Source organism: Brachyistius frenatus, unplaced genomic scaffold, assembly GCF_029030835.1.
Source record: "Brachyistius frenatus isolate BFR_SWC_R1_liver_20210118 unplaced genomic scaffold, ASM2903083v1 Contig_60, whole genome shotgun sequence".
Taxonomy (NCBI): Eukaryota; Metazoa; Chordata; class Actinopteri; family Embiotocidae; genus Brachyistius; species Brachyistius frenatus.
The window spans coordinates 278,882-298,641 of record NW_027210659.1 but is presented as its reverse complement, the minus strand read 5'-3'; the positions used below and the strand labels follow the sequence as shown (position 1 = coordinate 298,641).

Sequence of the window (19,760 nt, the reverse complement as noted above, 5' to 3'; positions counted from 1 at the left end):
ATTAGAGTTAAAAGAAGAAAAAAAGTGTGCTTGGAATTAATAAAAAGCTTTTTTAAAGATATGAGTTTTAAGATGTGATTTGAAGAGGTCACTGATCATGCCTCAGATTCTCCGGCATGCACCCTCCAGAGCCTCCCAGGGGGCCCTCACCACAAAAGCCCAATCACCTTTAGTCTGGAGCCGGTACTGTGGCAGCAGAGCCGTGCCTGATCTGAGCGCAGCGCTCAGGCTCCTACGGTACTAACAACTCTGAAATTTAGCTCGGAGCTAAACCATGAAGTGCCCGCAGCTAATGGATTGTTTTCCGTGGTGCAGAGCTGCACTTCCAGTTCAGCAAGCCTTGACTACAATGTTGCAAAAAGACGTCATTTATTACAAATTCCATCATCACTACATCCACTCCCAAATGTGATGGGTTCCTGCTTGGCCCATGCTACACCCTTTTACCAAGTTTGATGAAATTTGGGCCTATAGTTTTTACTGCTGACAAACAGGCCAACATACAAACCAACTACACCCAAAATGTTTGATAGAAATGATCATTTCAGCTTGCTTGCTCTTTCCATTGACTTTTCCATTTATTTTGTTTCCGAGCTGTGACTGACCAGGCGGGCAATTTCTTCTTTAACGGTGCCTACAAGGTGGACACTCCCCAGAACTTCCACGCAGCAGGCACCATCTTCAAGTACCGCCGGCCCATGGATGTGTATGAGACTGGGATTGAGTACATCGTTGCCAAAGGCCCCATTGACCAGGCCATCAATATCCTGGTACTTCCTTCCTCCATCCATCTCTCCCTTGAATCCTTCTGCCGGACTCACCTGTTGCTTTTTGATCATCGAGCTAAGTCTGTATTATTTTCAATAATTTTGAGTAAATCAGGAGTTATTTCAAATCAAAAAACATTGTAGAGCAAACAACTACATCAAAATGCTCAGTTCCCTTCTTACCAGTTACAAAGATATACTGAAAAAAATCTGTGAAAAATGTAACAACACAACAGTGATTTGGAAAAAGTTTACCACAGTTTGTGTTACTGTGATCTTGAAAACCTCCTTTCCTTGTAATCTCTCCACAGTATAATCAGAAAACCCCAAATTATGAGTGAAGATTCCGTTTTTTTTTATTGTCAGTTCTCTGGTGTTACAGTAGGTCCCATTTCAGAGGTCGCCTGGGGGTCTTTATTTTTGTGAAAGTGTTTCATTTGAATCTGACTAATAAAAGAACAGATTTAAGACTGTTGTAGCACTATAGACCATCTTCTTTTACTTGGGGAGTAAATAGAGGCTGAGGGAAGGAATCGAGGCAGAATGTGTGAAGTAAAAAAAGAAGCAGGGCTGAGGAAGGAGTTGTGACAGGGGACTGTGTGCGGGTGCAGTTTTGAAAGACTACATTTTCAGGGAACCACAAACAGCATCCGCCCTTGAAAATGCACAAGATGTTCATTAAGTGTTCATTTTGTGCATGTGTTCAAATCATACTTTATATCGTTGGTGAATTTGGAGAAGTTTCTTTATATATTTAATACATTAGTATTTCACACTATTTAATGTACGATTTGAGTCAAGTAGCTTGGATGTCATTGAGGTAAGTAAAATATTAAAATGATTACAGTGACCTTGATTTGGCAGTTTTTATCAAAGAGCAAATTACAGCATGTTTGGATCGCTTCTAAACAGTAAGATAATCAACTGTGTGGTACATTATTACATTGCAAAATTATAGAAGGAAAAATATATGATTGCCTTTGTTTTTCAATAGATAATCTCAGTTCAGTGCAGTGAATATTATTTTGTAAAGTTCCATTAGACATACAGATGAAAAGAAATCTTAATTTTGATGGATAAACCATTTGTTACTTGGCAGACCCACAATAAAACTACAACACTGAAACGATGAATTCAACAAACCACATGTTGCTTTTTTTGTGTGAAATCAAAGCCCAGTCATGTAGTTCCACCTTTGTTTAATGCATGCTCCCGCGGTCAGTGTCACACTCCTATCAGAGGGTAGCTTGGTAAACTCGCTCCACGTATTTAATGCATATAAATTAATCAAAACATCATGCTGTCCATGATAAAATGTAGCGTCGATGTTTGTGTGTGTGGCCTTGACTTGATGATTCAGTCTCCTCTCATCAATCACAATCACAGGTGTGGAACCAGAACGGTCGCACACCCTACATCACCTACGAATACACCGTCCTCCGAGACTCCCTGCCACCCGTCCCCCCTCCTCCCGTCTACACCGGGTCAGACACCTCCGCCGGTGAGGTGTCCGTGGAAGTGGGTGGTCGGCTAGCCCCCAACAGCAGCATTTACGAGCTGGGGGCCCCTGGGGGACAGTTGGAGACGGGAGGTGCTGATGGGCAGAAGGGCCAGGAGACCAACGAGGTCTATGAGGAGACAGCGGCCATTGACTGTGAACAAGATCGAGCAGCCGCCCCAAAATTTACAGGTAGCGATCACTGTTTCTAACATACTACACAATAGAATAGAGTATTTACTTGCACACTGCAATTAAAACCAATCAAGTCGGAGTTTACATTTATATCAGTCCAGATTAATATAATATATGTTGTATAGACTTTAAAGGGATCCTTATATGTGTTCACACTGTTGACCAATAAAGCCGGTTGACAGTAGACAATGCTTCACTTATGGATATTGCTGCAAAGAAGCTGCAACTTCTAAAACCTGGATGCTTCATGCACATCTATAACCCGACAGCACCGAAGATCTATACAATCAGCAATATTGAAATATGAAATTTGAAATATGGTCAGTCTCCTCTTCTATTCCTAAGTTATAGTATTGAATAAGAAGGTTTTTTTTTTCTACCTTTAATCTACTAGATATAAAAGGTCATCACTTCATAATTGTATCTTATTAGACATTTATGTGAAACTTTGTCATCATTAGACCATGATTTATTGAGGTACGGCCCCAAACGTGTTTTGTTAGGTCATCGTGACCTTTAACCTTTGGTCAGCAAAACGTAATCAAGCCATCCCTATGTCTAAGTGAACATTTGTACTAAATGTGAAGACATTTCCATTCAGCGTTCTTGAGTTGACGAGTTAAAAATGGGAAAGACATTCAGTCACAGGGACTTTCTGACAACCAAGACCTCATCAGTGAGTTCAAGTGAAAGTTTGTTCCATATTTTAAAGAAATTCTCTCAAGTCTTTCCTTAGACACTGCACTCACAAGTAAGGGAGGATGTGAGGACACAGTGACCTCGACCTTTCACCTTTGACTCCCAAAATCGAATGAGTTCATCCTCGAGACCAAGGAAACGTTTCTGCCAAATTTGAGATATATTGTTTGCAAGAATAGACTACAGTATGACACTACTATGGACTGACGGACCCAAAAATATAATGTCTCCAGCTATCGCCGTCGCAGAGGCATAAACAAACTATGGAAAAGAAACTTCTTGAACGAAATGTATAAAATAAATACCAATATTAAAAAAAAAAATTGACTCAGGAAAAACAAGCATTTTTGATGATAGCCTCCTCAATTAAGTTATTCAAGAAGATATGTGCTGATCTTTACAGCATTTTACAATTGCAAACAAACATCTGTGCTATCAGTGTCATGGTGGCACGATTTCTGAATCAACATCAGCTCATTTTTTGCATTTTTGTACTGTAATTCGTTCTTATTCGTGACATAAATGCCAATACCAATGTAGCCGAAGTAAAATAGAATCATCCATAATCCATGATATCATCAAAAAAACCTGTAAGGGAATGGTGCTAATGGTGGTTCCCATTAGCAGAAGAGACGAAACAGGTCTGATTTTTAACCCAATCGTCGAACGCACTCTGTTTTTCTGTATGTGTGAGATGGCCCTCTGCAGCTCTGCATTATTCACAGTGCAGATACATCAGAGGGTCAGCAGCGGATGAAAAATTCAGAGTTTCGTGGTGTTTCCTTCTGTTAAAAATGGGTACATCACAAGCATGAGCAGTAATGGCCTGCGGGCTCTCGGCTTGCTCCACTGACGGCCGAGGCCATTACACCAGCGCTTTGGGTGGTGAGCTGAGATGGAGAGGGCGGTTGAAAGGCTGGCCATACATATGGCTGACGTTATACTACGGATAGATACTGGGTGCTGCTGACTGAAACGGTCTGAGCTGTGTTTTTGGGATGTGTTTCATTCATGCAGTGTTTGTTTCATTTTGCCTAAAGATTGTCATTTTTTACATTTTTCGGACGTATTTTCATTCCCGGCAGAATGCAGATGCAGTGCAAATCTTGGCATTTTGGTTCACAATTTTCATAGACCAATGCAAATCAGTTATCAGCCCCGACTCACAATACCATTAATTCAGTGATTACTGCCTGAACCTCCAGACATGTATATCAGTTTAATCCTGCATGATAGTGCCAGTCTGCTCTTTTTTCATTAATAAAAAACTGACAGTCTGCTGCGTCACGGCAGTCTTAAAAGGAAAGAGAGGAGCTGGTTTGATTGGCTGGTTTAATTGATTGCAACGTTGAACCCATCACGGATGATGTTGAGCTACAAAAATAGCAACTCAGCACAAGCGTGGAAAAAAGTATCTTGCACTCCACCAAAATGCAAATGTGCTTAGAGTTTTTACACACCTTTTATGAAATCAAGCCAACAATATTCAGGTTACCTAAAATACCAGTGTGTTCGATTTAGGGCATTTGTTGGAAGAAATGGAATATAATAATCATAATTATAATTTTTAAGAATCGTCTTTTCTTTACCTTGAATGAGCATTCAATATCTACGTCGGGAGCGGGTCTCCTTCCACCGAGTGTACCATGTTGCAGCGTCATGTTTCTACATAATAGAATAGACAAACCAACTAGAGAGTGCCTTTGCAAGTTTGCCAACTGGTATTTAAAAAATGTGTGAAAATGTGAATCTCCATGCTTTTACTGTTGATTTATTGATGCTGTGGTGTGTCCGGTCACTGATACCTGAAAATAAACAGGTAGTAGTCTTGAGAGCGAAGAGAATCTTTGGTAAACACCCTTTAATGCACAGGTGTGACACCTAAGAAAAAAAACAGTTTACTTGTGTTCATGCCTACAGAAAAGTAAAGGCTTTCAACCGGAATATAAAATGTTCTTGAATTTTCAAGTGTAAACACGACCAAAAGCTACATCTAAGAATGTACTTGAACAAGTGATATGATTTTTCTCTCCAAGCTGAATTTGTTTTCTTTGATCCATTAAAGGAAACAGCAGCCATACAGGCAGCACGGCCAACCCTGCCCCTGATGCCGGACTCCTGGATACTGGACCTGATTCTCCAAACCTCATCTGGAGGGTCCTGCTGGATGGACGAATAGGTCCAGACGAGCTGCTCATCAACATCTCGACCAATCAGCTGCTAGCAGAGGGAGAAAGTTTTTTCTCGTCCGAGGTGGGACCAGCAGAGGTTGGCCTGAGCAGCCTGGAGCGAGGTGGCCCGTTTGATCTGAACGAGACTCTGGAGTTCACTCTGGGCCACAAACGCAACGACAGCGGGGACAGTGTCAACCAGAATAAAACGATGCAGAGCAGTGGGAGGAACTCCAGCCGCTCCAACAGAACCAGGTAACTCAACAGAACCAGGTAACCCAATAGAACCATGTATCCCAACACAACCAGGTAACCCAATAGAACCAGGTAACCCAATAGAACAAGGTAACCCAACAGAACCATGTATCCCAACACAACCAGGTAACCCAATAGAACCAGGTAACCCAATAGAACTAGGTAACCTAACAGAACCAGGTAACCCAATAGAACAAGGTAACCCAACAGAACCATGTATCCCAACAGAACCAGGTAACCCAATAGAACCAGGTAACCCAACAGAACCATGTATCCCAACAGAACCAGGTAACCCAACAGAACCAGATATTAACAGAACCATGTATCCCAACAGAACCAGGTAATCCAACAGAACCAGGTAACCCAACAGAACCAGATATTAACAGAACCATGTATCCCAACAGAACCAGGTAACCCAACAGAATACGTGTAAAAAGAGCATGTAAAAAGAGCATCAAGGATTTCAAATCTGAAAGGACTGTGCTTGGAACAAATGATGTGGGTCTGATGTGTTTTTTTTTTTTTCACAAAAAACATTCACTAAGCCTTCTAAAATGACAGGTACTCCTTCTCCCTCGTTAAACATTCCATCATAACCAGTCATGACGGGCGGCACTTTGGTGCTGTGGTTACCACTGTCGCCTCACACAGAGAAGGTTCTGGGTTCAAACCTCGACCGGGGCCTTTCTGTGTGGAGTTTCCATGTTCTCCCTGTGCCTGCATGGGTTCTCTCTGGGTAGTCTGGCTTCCTCCCAACATCCAAAGACATCCATATGACTTTAATTAATGATTCAAAAAAAAAATTGCCCAAAGGTTTAAATCAGTGCTTGAATGGTCTTTGTTTCTGTCTGTCTCTCTGTGTTGACCCTGTTCAGAATAAAGAGGGTATAGATAATTGATGCATGGAATTAGTTATGATATTACAAGCCCACCCCTTAAAGTCAAGAGACAGAGAAACTTAGCACTTACATCAGATGTAAAATTGTAATTGTAAAAACAACCTTTTAGTGTAAAACTGGTCTGGACTGAATGTTTCGGGGCTGTAGGGTCGCTCTGGGCCTCGGTGTTCAGACACTGCCATGTCCCAGGATCCGCTGTAGACTGAGGATAAGCAGGTTTGAAGACATCTTGGGGAAGAAGAAGCCAGAGGAAGTCACAGTTAGACGGCGGTGGCAAGACAGACAGCAACGTCGGAAAGAAAGAAAGCAGTCAGGCAAACAGGGGCACAAAGTCAGAGTGAGACTAGAAGGTAAGCGAGTGGAAATGCAGTTCATTAAACTGCTATTACATTTTCAGAACAGCAACAGGTAGACAGGACGGTAAATTAGGTAACTTAAAATGGGCAAGCAGTGAGAAGATGTCAGGTTGACGTAGCGCAAAGTGAGAGACTGGGGAGCAAAGCAGGAAACAGACTGTAAATCAAGAACAGAGGGGAGACCCATGGACAGACAGGCAGAGAGGAACAGGTGAAACAGGCAGACGGACTGACAGGCAGGTAAGCCGTTTGATAGAGAGACAGTAATGTAGGTAAACCAAGCAGGTGGATAAACAGTCAGAGGGATATGTTGCAGGACAGGTACAACCTGGCAGGTTTTTGCATTCACCATATTTATAATTCACGTCAGCTTCTCTGGTCTGTGTCTCGAGACGGCTTCACTCGTTCAGCCAGCAGCTATAAAACAGAAGATGACACGCCCTCTCCTCCGAGAGACAGCGAGAGGAGAGGAAATGAGCAGAGCAGAGGAGCGCAGAGGGGAGAGGAGGGGTAAAATACGGCCGCTCTTAGAAAGAAATAATTCAAAGGTATTTGCAAGAAAAGTGAGAAATATGATGCAAACCGGAAAGTGTGCCATCAGACCGTTGTCACCTCTGGAGAGAAAATAATGTGCTGGAAGCAGTGAAGCCTGGATAGAGGGATGCTGATGAGGCATAACTCAAACTGCCCGTGATGTTCAAATAAACGTCTGGCACGGAGAGCGACCGGTGTTATGACAAGAATGTGCACATAACTTTTATGTGATGTGGTGAAAAAAACAAAGTGCGTCCGCTGGGATGCAGGCAGTGAATCAACCGTCCCACTGATGCTGTCTGAGGCCTCGGAGACACTTTCATTGTGTGTGTGTGTGTGTGTGTGTGTGTGTGTGTGTGTGTGTGTGTGTGTGTGTGTGTGTGTGTGTGTGTGTGTGTGTGTGTGTGTGTGTGTGTGTGTGTGTGTGTGTGTTTTCAGGTCCGGTTTACTGAGTATCCTTAAATGTCCTTAAAGGAATATCTCACTCAAGATGCATCTTATGAAGATTTATTCATAGTCTTGAAAGGTTTATGTCCACAGGTTTCAGATTCACAACAACACACTACTTCCCTACCGACCACTTTGCATGCACACCATGATTCAGTCATGAAATACGGTTGGCAAAAAGGGGAAAGTGCTCCCGCAATTACTGCTTAAGGTTCCCTGTTTGTTTTTTGTGTGTGTCAGAGGTAATCAAAGGCTCTACCAGAAGAACCTGAAGCTGAGCGCCGCCGATATGTACCGCTGGAAACTTTCATCTCAGGAGCCGTGCAGCATGACCTGCTCTATAGGTACACGCACACACTGACGATCCATCCTTCCTTTATGAAGTTTCCCCCTCATCACCGTAAACCCAACAGGTTGCAGTAACACACACGACTCTGACGTTACCTCGGTGCACACATCAGCAGCTTTCTTTGCATGTACGTCGTAGTATTGTTGTTTATGTGATCACATCTGAGGCCAGAGGTTCTCCTCACAGCAGACGCTTTAACTTGTAAAACAAAGGTGTGCACAGTAATATTCATGTTCACCGCTTTTCTTTTAATTATAATAATAAACTTAACTTACACTGCATTTTATACAGACTTATTGTTTTACAATAAATAGCACTGTAAAAAAAAGTCACTTAAAAAATAGCTCCAAAAAACTTTTGGTGCTGCTAGTTGAATATTTTTATGTGCATCATCTTTCATCTGTGATTCTAACTTCTTTAATGAGGATATCTTTCCTTCCTTCCTTCCTTCCGTGTAAAGCACATTCAGGATTTTCTTGTGCAGAATATTCACTGTATAAATCAGTTGCCCTCATATTTTTTCATACTCACAATCCAGGAGTGTCAAAGTCCTTTGTCACATGTATTCGTTATGACGGCGTTGAGGTGCACGATATGTACTGCGACGCTCTGACCAGACCAGAACCGGTCCACGACTTCTGTATTGGGAGAGAATGTCAGCCCAGGTACAACTCAGGAAAAACAACATTTTATTGAACCAGACGTTAATCTGACCACTACAATCTTATTAAACCCGAGAGCTCCTGTACAGAACCTTTGTCCAAAATGATCCGATAAGATTGGACCGATGCGCTCTTTCAGATGGGAGGCGAGCAGCTGGAGCGAGTGCTCCCGGACCTGCGGGGAGGGTTTCCAGTTTCGTCAAGTGCGCTGCTGGAAGATGCTGTCGCCGGGCCTGGACAGCTCGGTGTACAGTGACCTGTGCACCATGGCCCAGCTGGAGAGACCGATGGAGAGACGAGCGTGCAAGAGCCCTGCCTGCGGTCCACAGTGGGAGGTGGCGGAGTGGACTGAGGTCGAGTATGAGTCATCCTGCTGAGAATAAAACCTGCATTTTTTTAAAACACAAGGAGCAAGTGAACAAAGATAAGGAGTGTGTTTCACATCTTTACCTTTGGATCTTTTTCTTTGTTTTTATTGGCTTATTCAGATTCTTGTTGTATTAAATTAGATTAGACGTTGATTCTCCAGAAACACAGTCACCAAAAAAACCTGGATGCCATCAGGGTTTGTACAGCACAAAAGAAATGATTGACATGTAAGGTGCACCTTCTCTAGATTAATACAGTGTTCACACAACTACTCATTCTGGAATACGGTACAGAAAAAGTGATATTGTTTTTTGTGTATTTCACAGTTTCATTATTGTAAAACAACATCAAGAGTCAACTGTGTCCTTCATGCAGGAACTTCAGCGCAGAAAGCGATATTGCTTAAATTAAGCAGTTGAGTTTACTAATATTAATTTTATAAAGAAGGTGTTGGTAATAATAAGGGTGACCATGCCTCTCCTCCATCCAGTGTCCTGCTAAATGTGGCCGCAAAGCTCAGGTGAGCCGCGACGTCCGCTGCTCCGATGAGACCAGACCATGTGACCCGATGACCAAACCGCCCACCATCAAAAACTGCACCGGTCCGCCCTGCGAGCGCCACTGGACCGTGTCCGAGTGGGGGCCTGTGAGTGTCTTTAGTCCGCATGATCCTGGTGCTGCATGTCAGTATACATGAGGGACAATGACGTAACATACAGTGTGACTGTATACACATTCTGTCTCCTGTATCCGCTGCTCTCAGTAGCAGTGGAATCACAGACCGTGAAGAAACGTCACTTGATTCAATCTCATGATCTGTGTCTGACGCGGTTATTTCAATTCTTTCCCTCTATTTCAGATGTTTTTTCTTCCATCTAACATTCCTCAATTTTCAGGGTTGTTGGAAAAATACAACCTGTCGATCCACTTCTGCAAAAATCTATCATCAGTGCCACAGAGTGAATTTATGCTTGTTGTGTCGAAAAAAAAACAAGTCTGGCAGCTCGCAGGTTTAGTTTACAACCACGGCATTCAACATGGAAAAACTTGGATTGCAAAATATGTTATTTCCATACTGTAAAATATATTTTTTTTCAATGCACCAGTTAATGTTCAATAAAATTTCCTGAGTTAATATTTAGGATATTACCAACTCACAGCACAAATTTCATTTGTAATGTGCTCAGATTTATCAGTTTATTATGCACAGATGGGAGGAAATAGATTATGATGTGGATAAAGCAACACAACTAATAAACTCATATCTGTAAGTAATTATACGTGCTGTGTATATGTGTGTTGTTACTCGATTTTACTTCAAAAAGTTGGTCTAAACAGGTATTGTGATCTACTTTTACAAATTATTTTAAAAACAAAGAATAGATGAGCTCAGTTGGTGGGCTGGTGGGGTTAAAGGTTAAAATGTTCAAAATGAATGGAAATGGAATCTTACAAACAAGTACAGACAAGACACACAGCATAAGGTTTTGTTGTCATTTTTTGTTGATGGATGCTTTAACTTCAGTAACTAATAAACTCTGGTGACATGTGTTGGAATAATCAAACTTCCTGTGACGTTATGTGAAATTGATGGTACATGATCATTTTTAAGACGATTTTATTTCACATGATGCTTCTTTTTTTTATTCAACATGATGTGACCTGATCTGACCTCAATGTTCCCCGTGACGTTACTTGGCTTGACCTCAGCGGCGATGACAACAGGAATGCTTACTCTTGATTAGGAATCATCCGGTATGACCTTTGACCCTTGAACTGTTGCAGTGCTCGGGGTCGTGCGGCCAGGGGAAGATGGTGCGCCACGTGTACTGTAAGGCTCCGGAGGGTCGTGTGGTTCCTGAGAACCAGTGCGCTGCTGAAAACAAGCCGCTGGCCATCCACCCCTGTGGTGACAGAGACTGCGCTCCTCACTGGCTGAGTCAAGACTGGGAGAGGGTGAGGCGACGTCACCATGTTGAAATTATGGAACTACGATTTAGTAAGCCTGAAAGATGCATGCTGTGTTCCAAATGACATACTTCCCTCACTACAGTAACAAATAGTGCTCTTACATGTTAGGACTCTGACTCCTGTGGTGCAGGAATTTAGTAGTGAAAAAGAAACACCTTTGTGTTGGGTTCAGGAACAGACGCCTTCATTTGAAGATTCTTTTCGTCGGTGGCCCCGCCCCCTTCCTCTACGTAGTCAAGATGGCGACCGTTTAGATCGGAAAGTGTCCAGCGTTTCACACTTCTTTTTTAGACTGTTTTGAGTGCATCATCTTGTAGTGCACTGCATGTTTCTGTACTTGACAGTGTGAACACACTGATGCACTCTAAATAATGAATGTTAGTCCGTAAGTACACCATTTGGAACAAAGCACTAGACAACCTCTTCATTTATGTATTGAGAGAGTATTAACACCGATTTTGACAACTGTTTATTTTCTTTGCAGTAACTCCAACTTGTGTAATATGAGGATTTGCTGCATTTCTTTGTTAAAAAGCTTTTATTTTCAGACAGTTTGTTGGGTAAAAATGAAGTTGTCCCGTCACCTGGTTACAGTTTTTACTTTTCCACATCTGCTAAAAAAAAAAAACTTTTTTGGAAACTGCTTTGTAAATAACAGAAAAAAAGTGAATCAACATTATTAGATATGAATATGCATAACTTTTTAAAGTTGTTTTTAATCTGAAGTGTAACACAACCTGCGGCCGTGGTATGAAGCGGAGGATCGTCCTGTGCGCCGGCATGAGCGGAGGAAAGTTCCAGATATTTGATGAAGAGGCGTGTGGAGACGGCGAGAAGCCCGAGGACGAAAACACCTGTTTCGAGAGGCCATGCTTCAAATGGTACACCACGCCCTGGTCCGAGGTGAGCTCAACACAACATACTTAAGGAAGGTCCCACCTAAAATCCTCTGAGCGTAAAATAACAGGAACTCAAAGTTTTTGTAATCAGCGTGGATTCATAGCAATTACAACACATTTGAATAAAATCCAGATACATAAAAGAAAAAGTATTCGAACCTTCGCAGAAACTTCCTAAATAATACCATTAGCACGATCTCCATCCAAGCTCTCATATTTACCAAAATATGGGTAAACACAGTTTCTCCTTATCTGTCTTTAGCGTGGTTACCCTTTGATGTTTTTGGATGTTTTTGGGTTGTCCGTCTGTCTGTCCGATTCACGTGGATGAAATATCTCAAGGAATTTCTTTAAATTTCACTTGGACTCGAGGATGAACTGAATGAGCTTAATTGGCCTTTCATGTGAACACTTAAGGATTCCTTCCAAGTCTTTTTAAAGAAAAAAATGCCTGAGTTTTCCATGTGCAAAAACTCATGTGATCACAGAAACGTGATTTTGCACATTGGAAATTTCAAATGTGAAAACATGTTGAAATCTCATGTGAAGTGTATTAGTACACAGGCTGGACTGTTGTAGCACCGACTGTGATGCAATAATGACCTGTCAGTGTGGAGATGATAGATCCATAGACAATACAAATAAAAACAAGACAAAAGAAGATAAAAAAAAAAAGTGTTACAAATCAAGTTTTTATTCCCAGACATGCAATGCGAATGTTTTGATGAAACTGTCCATAACTAATATCAAAATGCCCCAAAAACCAAATTAAGTGGGCAAATATGTCTTCTCTCCCCGACAATTCCCTTTTTTACAGTGATGCTGTGGTGTATGTACTGTCTTTACACAGCCTCTGTACATTTTGATATTTATTAATATGTATAGCTAAAACTTTATGTTTGTCAGTGCTCACATTACTGCACTAGTTGAAAAAGTGTTGGTGAAAATTTGCAATATTTGTGACACATTACGTGATAATATGTTTTCCACGTGCTCCACGTGCTACCACATTTTAAAACGGTTTTAATAGTAGCACGGTATTCTGTAAGGGGACATGTGTTGTACAGGTCTGGACAGACATGGATGTAAACTGCATCGTGACTGGTTGGATTGGGAAAACAACTGAGTTGGTAATTCTAGTTTTCCATTCGAGAGACATTTATCGAATTTGTCACTAGAGCAGCTGCAGATCATTTGAAGAGGTTTGCTTGTAACTGCCGACACAGACACAATTTTATCAAAGTGAGAGAGGTTGAAAGATCTATGCTCAAATTATATAATAATATTAATTATCCTGTTCATTCTTCGGTTGGTAAGCTTGTACAGCAAATGTGACATTTTGCCTGACTGAACAGCAAAAATAACATTCAAGGCGTCCCAACTTGAGCAAATATATTAATTAATAAATAGTTGTGTTCAACGATAATCAACAGTTTCAGGTTTTGTATTCTTTTTTATTATAAAAGTTTGATGGGAAATTACATGCAAAATATCATGTTTTCTTAGCAGATGACATTTGTTTGTCAGTTTAGCTTCTCACCGCGGTGAATTGTATTAAGCATTATTATATTTCTCTATCAATGAAGGACAGACAAATAAATACTCTCTGCAAAAGTAAGATTGCAAATCCGTCCTCCTGTTCAACAGTGGTGTGTGATGGCTGTGTTCTGTGTGTCCTCAGTGCACTAAGACGTGCGGCGTGGGCGTGAGGATGAGGGACGTGAAGTGTTACCAGGACAGGGAGCTGGTCCGAGGCTGCGACCCACTCACCAAACCGGTGGCCAAGCAGACGTGCACTCTACAGGCCTGCCCCACCGAGCCGCCAGGTAACCACAGGAAACTTCTTCCACAAGCTTCCAAATACACACACTGATCACATGATTCATCATGCTTCGGGATTGTAAATGTGAGTCACTTCTCGGTTAAGTTCAAGTGAACAGTTATTTGGTTGGTCAGCAAGTTTCACCAGAAGTACAGCATCTCTTTATGTAGTTTGTATGTAATGTACTTTTTAAAAAAATATATATTTTATATTTTTTACTACCTCTATTTTTTGTTCTGTCATTTGTACTTGTATATGGTGCTGTAGTGAAATCATTTCCCCTTGTGGGATTAATTAAGTATCTGTCTGTCTGTCTGTCTGTCTGTCTGTCTGTCTGTCTGTCTGTCTGTCTGTCTATCTATCTATCTATCTATCTATCTATCTATCTATCTATCTATCTATCTATCTATCTATCTATCTATCTATCTATCTATCTATCTATCTATCTATCTATCTATCTATCTATCTATCTATCTATCTATCTATCTATCTATCTATCTATCTAGTTTGTTACTGCCTCTGTGTCCTTCTAATGGTCTCCTTCCCTTTTGTTTGTGTTGCAGTGACTTCAGTTAAAGTAACTGTTGTTTAACTTTTACTAGCTCCAACAGTTTCCACTCAGTTTAGTTTGGCATTGTTTAAAGTACACAGAAACAACGGGTGGCATAGAAACCCACTGTCAACTGGTGGTTTGGTGGTGTAATTGCAGAGCGAAGGAGACACAAACAGCACAGAAGTAAAAATGATCACAATGACATTAGTCATGTAAATCCAACCGTGTACTCTTGCACCAAATCAACTCCAGGCCTGTGGTGCAGTCAGGTTACAGCTATCGGTGGGCGGGACGTAGTATCGTTAGGTTTCCAATCAGATTGGTCAGATCCACCGCTGGCTCCTCCCCCAACTCATCCAAATATGGTCACTTCCTGCTCCAAACCACACCGAACTAGCAAAATGGCACCGGCCAAATTCCGAACTCAAGGTTTCATAATGGCCGTTCACAAACCAACGGGTGACGTCACTGCTGGTTGTCGCTTGTTTGTAATGAAAGATGTTGTGTTAAAATTATATGATGGAGTTTCTCCCAATTGCTGAAAGAAGCTAATTTTTCTGAATGACATAGCAGTCTCGCAGAAAACGTTCATATTTCCTTAAGTGAGTTTGGTATCAAAAGACAGTCCAAGGCTATTTTAACCAGGTCCTGGGTTTAGATTTTTTTTTTTTTTTAATTAAATTGCCTCCATGAATGACTCTCGATTCTGATCATGTCCCAGATGAGAGCTGTCAGGACCGGCCCTCCACCAACTGCCTGCTGGCTCTGAAGGTCAACCTGTGCAGCCACTGGTACTACAGCAAGGCCTGCTGCCACTCCTGCCGTGCTATACGACCTCCCGCCTCCTAGTCCAGGACACCGCAGCCTCTGTCCACCCTGACTCTAACTCCAGCATGAGGAAACGCACGGCGACATTTACTTGTACAGCAGTTACTGTGAATAATGAGAAAAAAAGTCAGTCAGCCTGCTTTTAAGAAGCAGAACTTCCATAGATAACTTAGATTTAAAACGTGGTCTCATTTGTCAGGTAGATAGTTTAAATGATGTAGCATAAAGTCCTGTTAATCTACGAGCTACATAATTCTGTTTTACAAACACAGTAATCAATGTTTCTGATTTATTTGGTATGATTTGCCCCAAAAGCAAAAGTGTAATAAGACCATTGAGTGGTTTGAGGAAATCAATCTTAATTTTTTTATTTTGTGGGCACTACTTTACTTTCTGATATGATGGACTTTAAAATATTAAACAGCAGAGTGTCAGTAAAACATGAATTCACCTGCAGCAGCCGTTCACCCCCCAAAAAACATTCAAGTAATGAAAGAAAGCAGAGATTTACTGAAGACGTGTTTTTTCGTGACCATCTCCAGTATCATCTCCACCATCCCAACATAATTACCTGAAAGAAGAAACAGGTGATATTCTTCATCCTCCTCCTCCTCATGATTCTGTTGTATCAGCTGTTATTGATTATTTCTTGCTCAAGTGTTCACTTCTGGTAGAAGATGTTCCTCTAACAACACGCGGAGTCGGAGACAAAGTGGAGTCGACAGTGTTATAGTCTCACGGACCTCCATCGTCAGTTAGCAGCCGTTCAGCGCTGCGATTTAAAAGATCAATTAAATTATTTCTCATCTGAATATACTGCATGAATAGAATATTTAATACAGATCCTGTTTATGGAATATTATTTAATTGTGTTCCAGTTTTAGTGTCTGGCATGGCCTCACAGAAGTAACAAATGTATATTTCCATTTCACCCCGTGCCGTTTGGCGCCATGCCGGCACGCCTACAGGATATGGAAGCACGTTTATTAGTCATAGCACATTTTCATTTAACGTGATGCTCCTTGATGCCAATGGTTATTCATTGACTCAGCTGATGGCCAGTTCTGGTCTATGTGCGTGACAGAGGAGGACAGAGTTGACACAAACACGGACAGAAAGATTCCTGACACTTGAAGTTTGGCTGAAATGTATTCAGACGTGTACATGTATGTCTCCTTTTTAACTATTTTGTACTGTTTTTATATAACTGATACCTCTTTGTACAAAACGTAAGTATGGACATTGTCTACTGTTGATAATAAACTGAAAGACTAAAGGTCTTGACTTGTATTTCAATTAAATAACAGTTCAAATGAACATATGTGTCTCTGTCATTTTTATATGAATCAATTTACAGTCCAAAAAATATTTGGACACCAACAAACTTTTTGTCCTTCAACACATTAATATAGATGTGGAAGAATGAGTACTACATTAAAGTCTAATTTAATTTGAGTGGCTTTACATAAATATAGAAAGAACCGTGGGAGATAGACACCGTCTCACATTGCTGCCAAAGTTTATGGGTTCAGAAGTAATTGTACAGATACACATGAAGCCAAACAAAATCCTCATTAGTTAACATATTGTAGCCACAAACTGCCCGAAGCCTTGGACGCGCAGACATCAGAGCATGCTTCGTTCAGGTCATTGATTTGTCCAGTTGAGGAAATTCCAGCTCTTCATTCTGAAAAGCTCTTTGGTTGATTTGGCCGTTTGTTTGGGATTGATGTCCGATTGAATAATAAGATGTTGTCCAGTCAGTTTTGATACATTTGGCTGAATCTGAACACACAACTGATTTAAATGTCCAGTTACTGATAGTGAACCCTTGTAATTTGGCCACCATGTGTTGAAAGTGTTCAAATAGCGACACAAACCTTTTCGAATTAAAGCCGAGACTTGTCACTTTCGTGCAGTATCTATTATTTTATTTCAGGCAGGCATGGAGTCTGTCACGAGCCCGTTTCCTGTCCAATCCTTTCTCGTCTGTCCCTCCTAGTTAGTGCACTTTAAAACAGTGCCACCGTTCATTCATTCCCCACATCATTCCCGATCCACTACAGAACCGTTGCAAATCTCCCCCACCCCCACAGCCTCTTCCCTCATTGACAAAAGTTTGTTCTGTTTATATTGTGTCTATTTATCCAAATCTTGTGAATCTCAAGCTCTGCCAGGGTGGTTGTGCTCTCAGGAAAAGTCAATGTCATGTTTCTTCAGATTTTTCTAGAGCGTCACTTGTGCAGAGTCACAAAATTTACGTCTTTATTTAATAAATGGTTGAACCTGACGGAGTGCCCTGACTGAATTAAAAACAATGGTGTAACACTCACAATCTAAACTATCTTTTTTTTCAGAGTCATTAGAACAGTTTCAAGAGAAAATCATTAGTTACAGAGAGGATCTTTTTTTTTCTTTATCTAACCGATATGGTTTCCTTTGTCAAGGGAGTCATTACCAAAAACAATAATAGCTCAGTTACAAACACTGTACAGTAAAGAAGTAATAGGAAGAAAAAAGAAGAGGAAAAAATAGGAAATAAAGGAATTGAACCACATTTGAAACTATAATTATGGCCTCATGGTTGTTCACATCGATATCTGTTTTTTTCTGCTATGAGCCCTTGAAAAGGTTGAAAGTGGTGCTGGAAATGTTGTGATCATTGTAGTTGAGCATCATAGTCCTTCAGTGACCTCCCTTCTGCTCAGTGACCTAATTTTGATGGACACCAGCAGACTCGTCTGATCTCGTCTGATTTTTCCCAGAACACATTACACAGCTACCAAACTGTTTTGTATCATTTTATTTACACTGTAAATAACTTTCACACACACAGAGCATCTGCAGAAGGTTGAGGTTCAACAGTAGCGACAGCTGACACCCCCTGTTGGTCAGTGTGAGAGCATCATACTTCAGCGACTGCATTACAGGATAATAGAAACACATCAACACTTAAAGAAGAAGGAGAAGGAGAAGGAGAAGAAACAAATTCAACAGTTTTAGTCTTCTGTAAAATGAAAAACAGACTGAAGATTTAATGCAAGGAAACACTCACTGAATAACAAAAGTGGTTCTGTACTCATTCAAGTTCACAACCTGCAGCGTCATCTTCCAAAATGCCTTGAATGAAATCATGTCTGAGGGCCTTATTGATTGACAGGACATATTTTCTCTTGCAGAGATTCTGTCCCCAAAATTAAGACTGCCAGGATGTTATTCCTCTGTATGCAATCAAGAACCCAACCTTCCCCAATCTGCACTGTCTACAACCCAAAACACTTAACAGGCAACTGTGTGGGCAGTACTTTGCTTATGATGATCTGTTTCATATCCATGTATAGATTTGTCTCGATCTCCGCTGTAATTGAGCTCAGGGTTTTGAGATTATAGAGGTGAGTGAAAGTAGAAACAAGGTGACTTTCCAGCACAAAATTCAGTCAGAATTCGACTAATTTTGTTTTCGAACTTTATGACCAGGCAGAGCTGATCAGACTCAGCAAAATATTTTACTGTATCAAATCATCAAATGATGCAGAATATCTTTCTCTCTGACATAGTAACCTCCTGACATATATATTATTCAGAAAGAAAGATATTCTGCATCAGTATTTGATACAGGCTACAGGCTAATAAGCTTCAGGCAAACAAGCACTGAGTCTACTGTGACTCCTACATCTGACGAACCCCGAGGCTCCCGAGCAGTCTGCAAATTCAACATTCTTGGATGTGCAGGCAGCTGTTAGGGATGTATGAAGCAGAACTGGATACTGGATTACAGGATTCATTTGAATTAAAGGTGGTTAGTGGTGCACATGCAAACACATTTTTTTCAAGCTTCTTTTATGAGGTACGTGGATGTGCTCACAATTCTGAGCCCATTGAGCATGCTCAAAGAAACAGATTATGTAACACAACATCAAACTAGGTCGATATAAAGGAGTTATTTCAGTCCTATATCTTGTTTGAAAATTTGTCAAAATACCTTAAAATGTTGACATACAGCGCAGTTTTAAAACTTATAAGTAATTGATAAATTTACCGCTATTACGTCATGTGCTGCAGGAGAGTGAGAGACAGATCCTGAAACAGGTGTGAGAGTAGGCAACCTTGCTGGTATTTGTGAAACAGTTTCATTGAAGTGAAAGGTTTGTCAATATATATGTAACATATATATCATAAAGGCATAACTATTGAATTAAAATGAAAAAGGAAAAAATGCTACAAACCCTGCAGGTAAAACAAAATGGTTGTCACATTAAGAACGGTTGCTTACAATCACCCTCCTGTCCAATCATATTTATCAACATCATCAATTCCAACTTGTATCATTATATGATGGTGTAAAATCACAGCCTTTGACCCAAGGCGACCGGGTTTGAATCTGGGAGATGACAAAGTGCTTTTTGGAAGTTTTGCTCAGCGCTTATCAATTTTGTTCTATTCCCAACCCTAACTGTGTGGTTTTTCCCTCACCATGGTTGGCTTT

The 19,760-nt window shown here is 40.9% G+C and overlaps 1 protein-coding gene and 1 long non-coding RNA gene across 2 annotated transcripts in view; both read left to right on the top strand.

Moving 5' to 3' along the window:
* adamtsl2 (ADAMTS-like 2) overlaps nt 1-16,502 on the top strand; it is a 40,595-nt gene extending 24,093 nt beyond the window's left edge. Inside the window, exons 9-19 of the mRNA XM_069705920.1 lie at nt 595-770; nt 2,154-2,457; nt 5,225-5,585; nt 8,062-8,165; nt 8,709-8,835; nt 8,972-9,185; nt 9,692-9,847; nt 10,987-11,157; nt 11,899-12,075; nt 13,753-13,897; nt 15,168-16,502. Of these exons, the coding sequence (XP_069562021.1) occupies nt 595-770; nt 2,154-2,457; nt 5,225-5,585; nt 8,062-8,165; nt 8,709-8,835; nt 8,972-9,185; nt 9,692-9,847; nt 10,987-11,157; nt 11,899-12,075; nt 13,753-13,897; nt 15,168-15,295 (2,063 nt within the window). The 3' untranslated portion in view covers nt 15,296-16,502. The remainder of the gene's footprint in view (nt 1-594; nt 771-2,153; nt 2,458-5,224; nt 5,586-8,061; nt 8,166-8,708; nt 8,836-8,971; nt 9,186-9,691; nt 9,848-10,986; nt 11,158-11,898; nt 12,076-13,752; nt 13,898-15,167) is intronic.
* Nucleotides 1-19,760, top strand: part of LOC138625196 (uncharacterized) — a 177,488-nt gene that overhangs the window by 26,875 nt on the left and 130,853 nt on the right. The window lies entirely within an intron of this gene.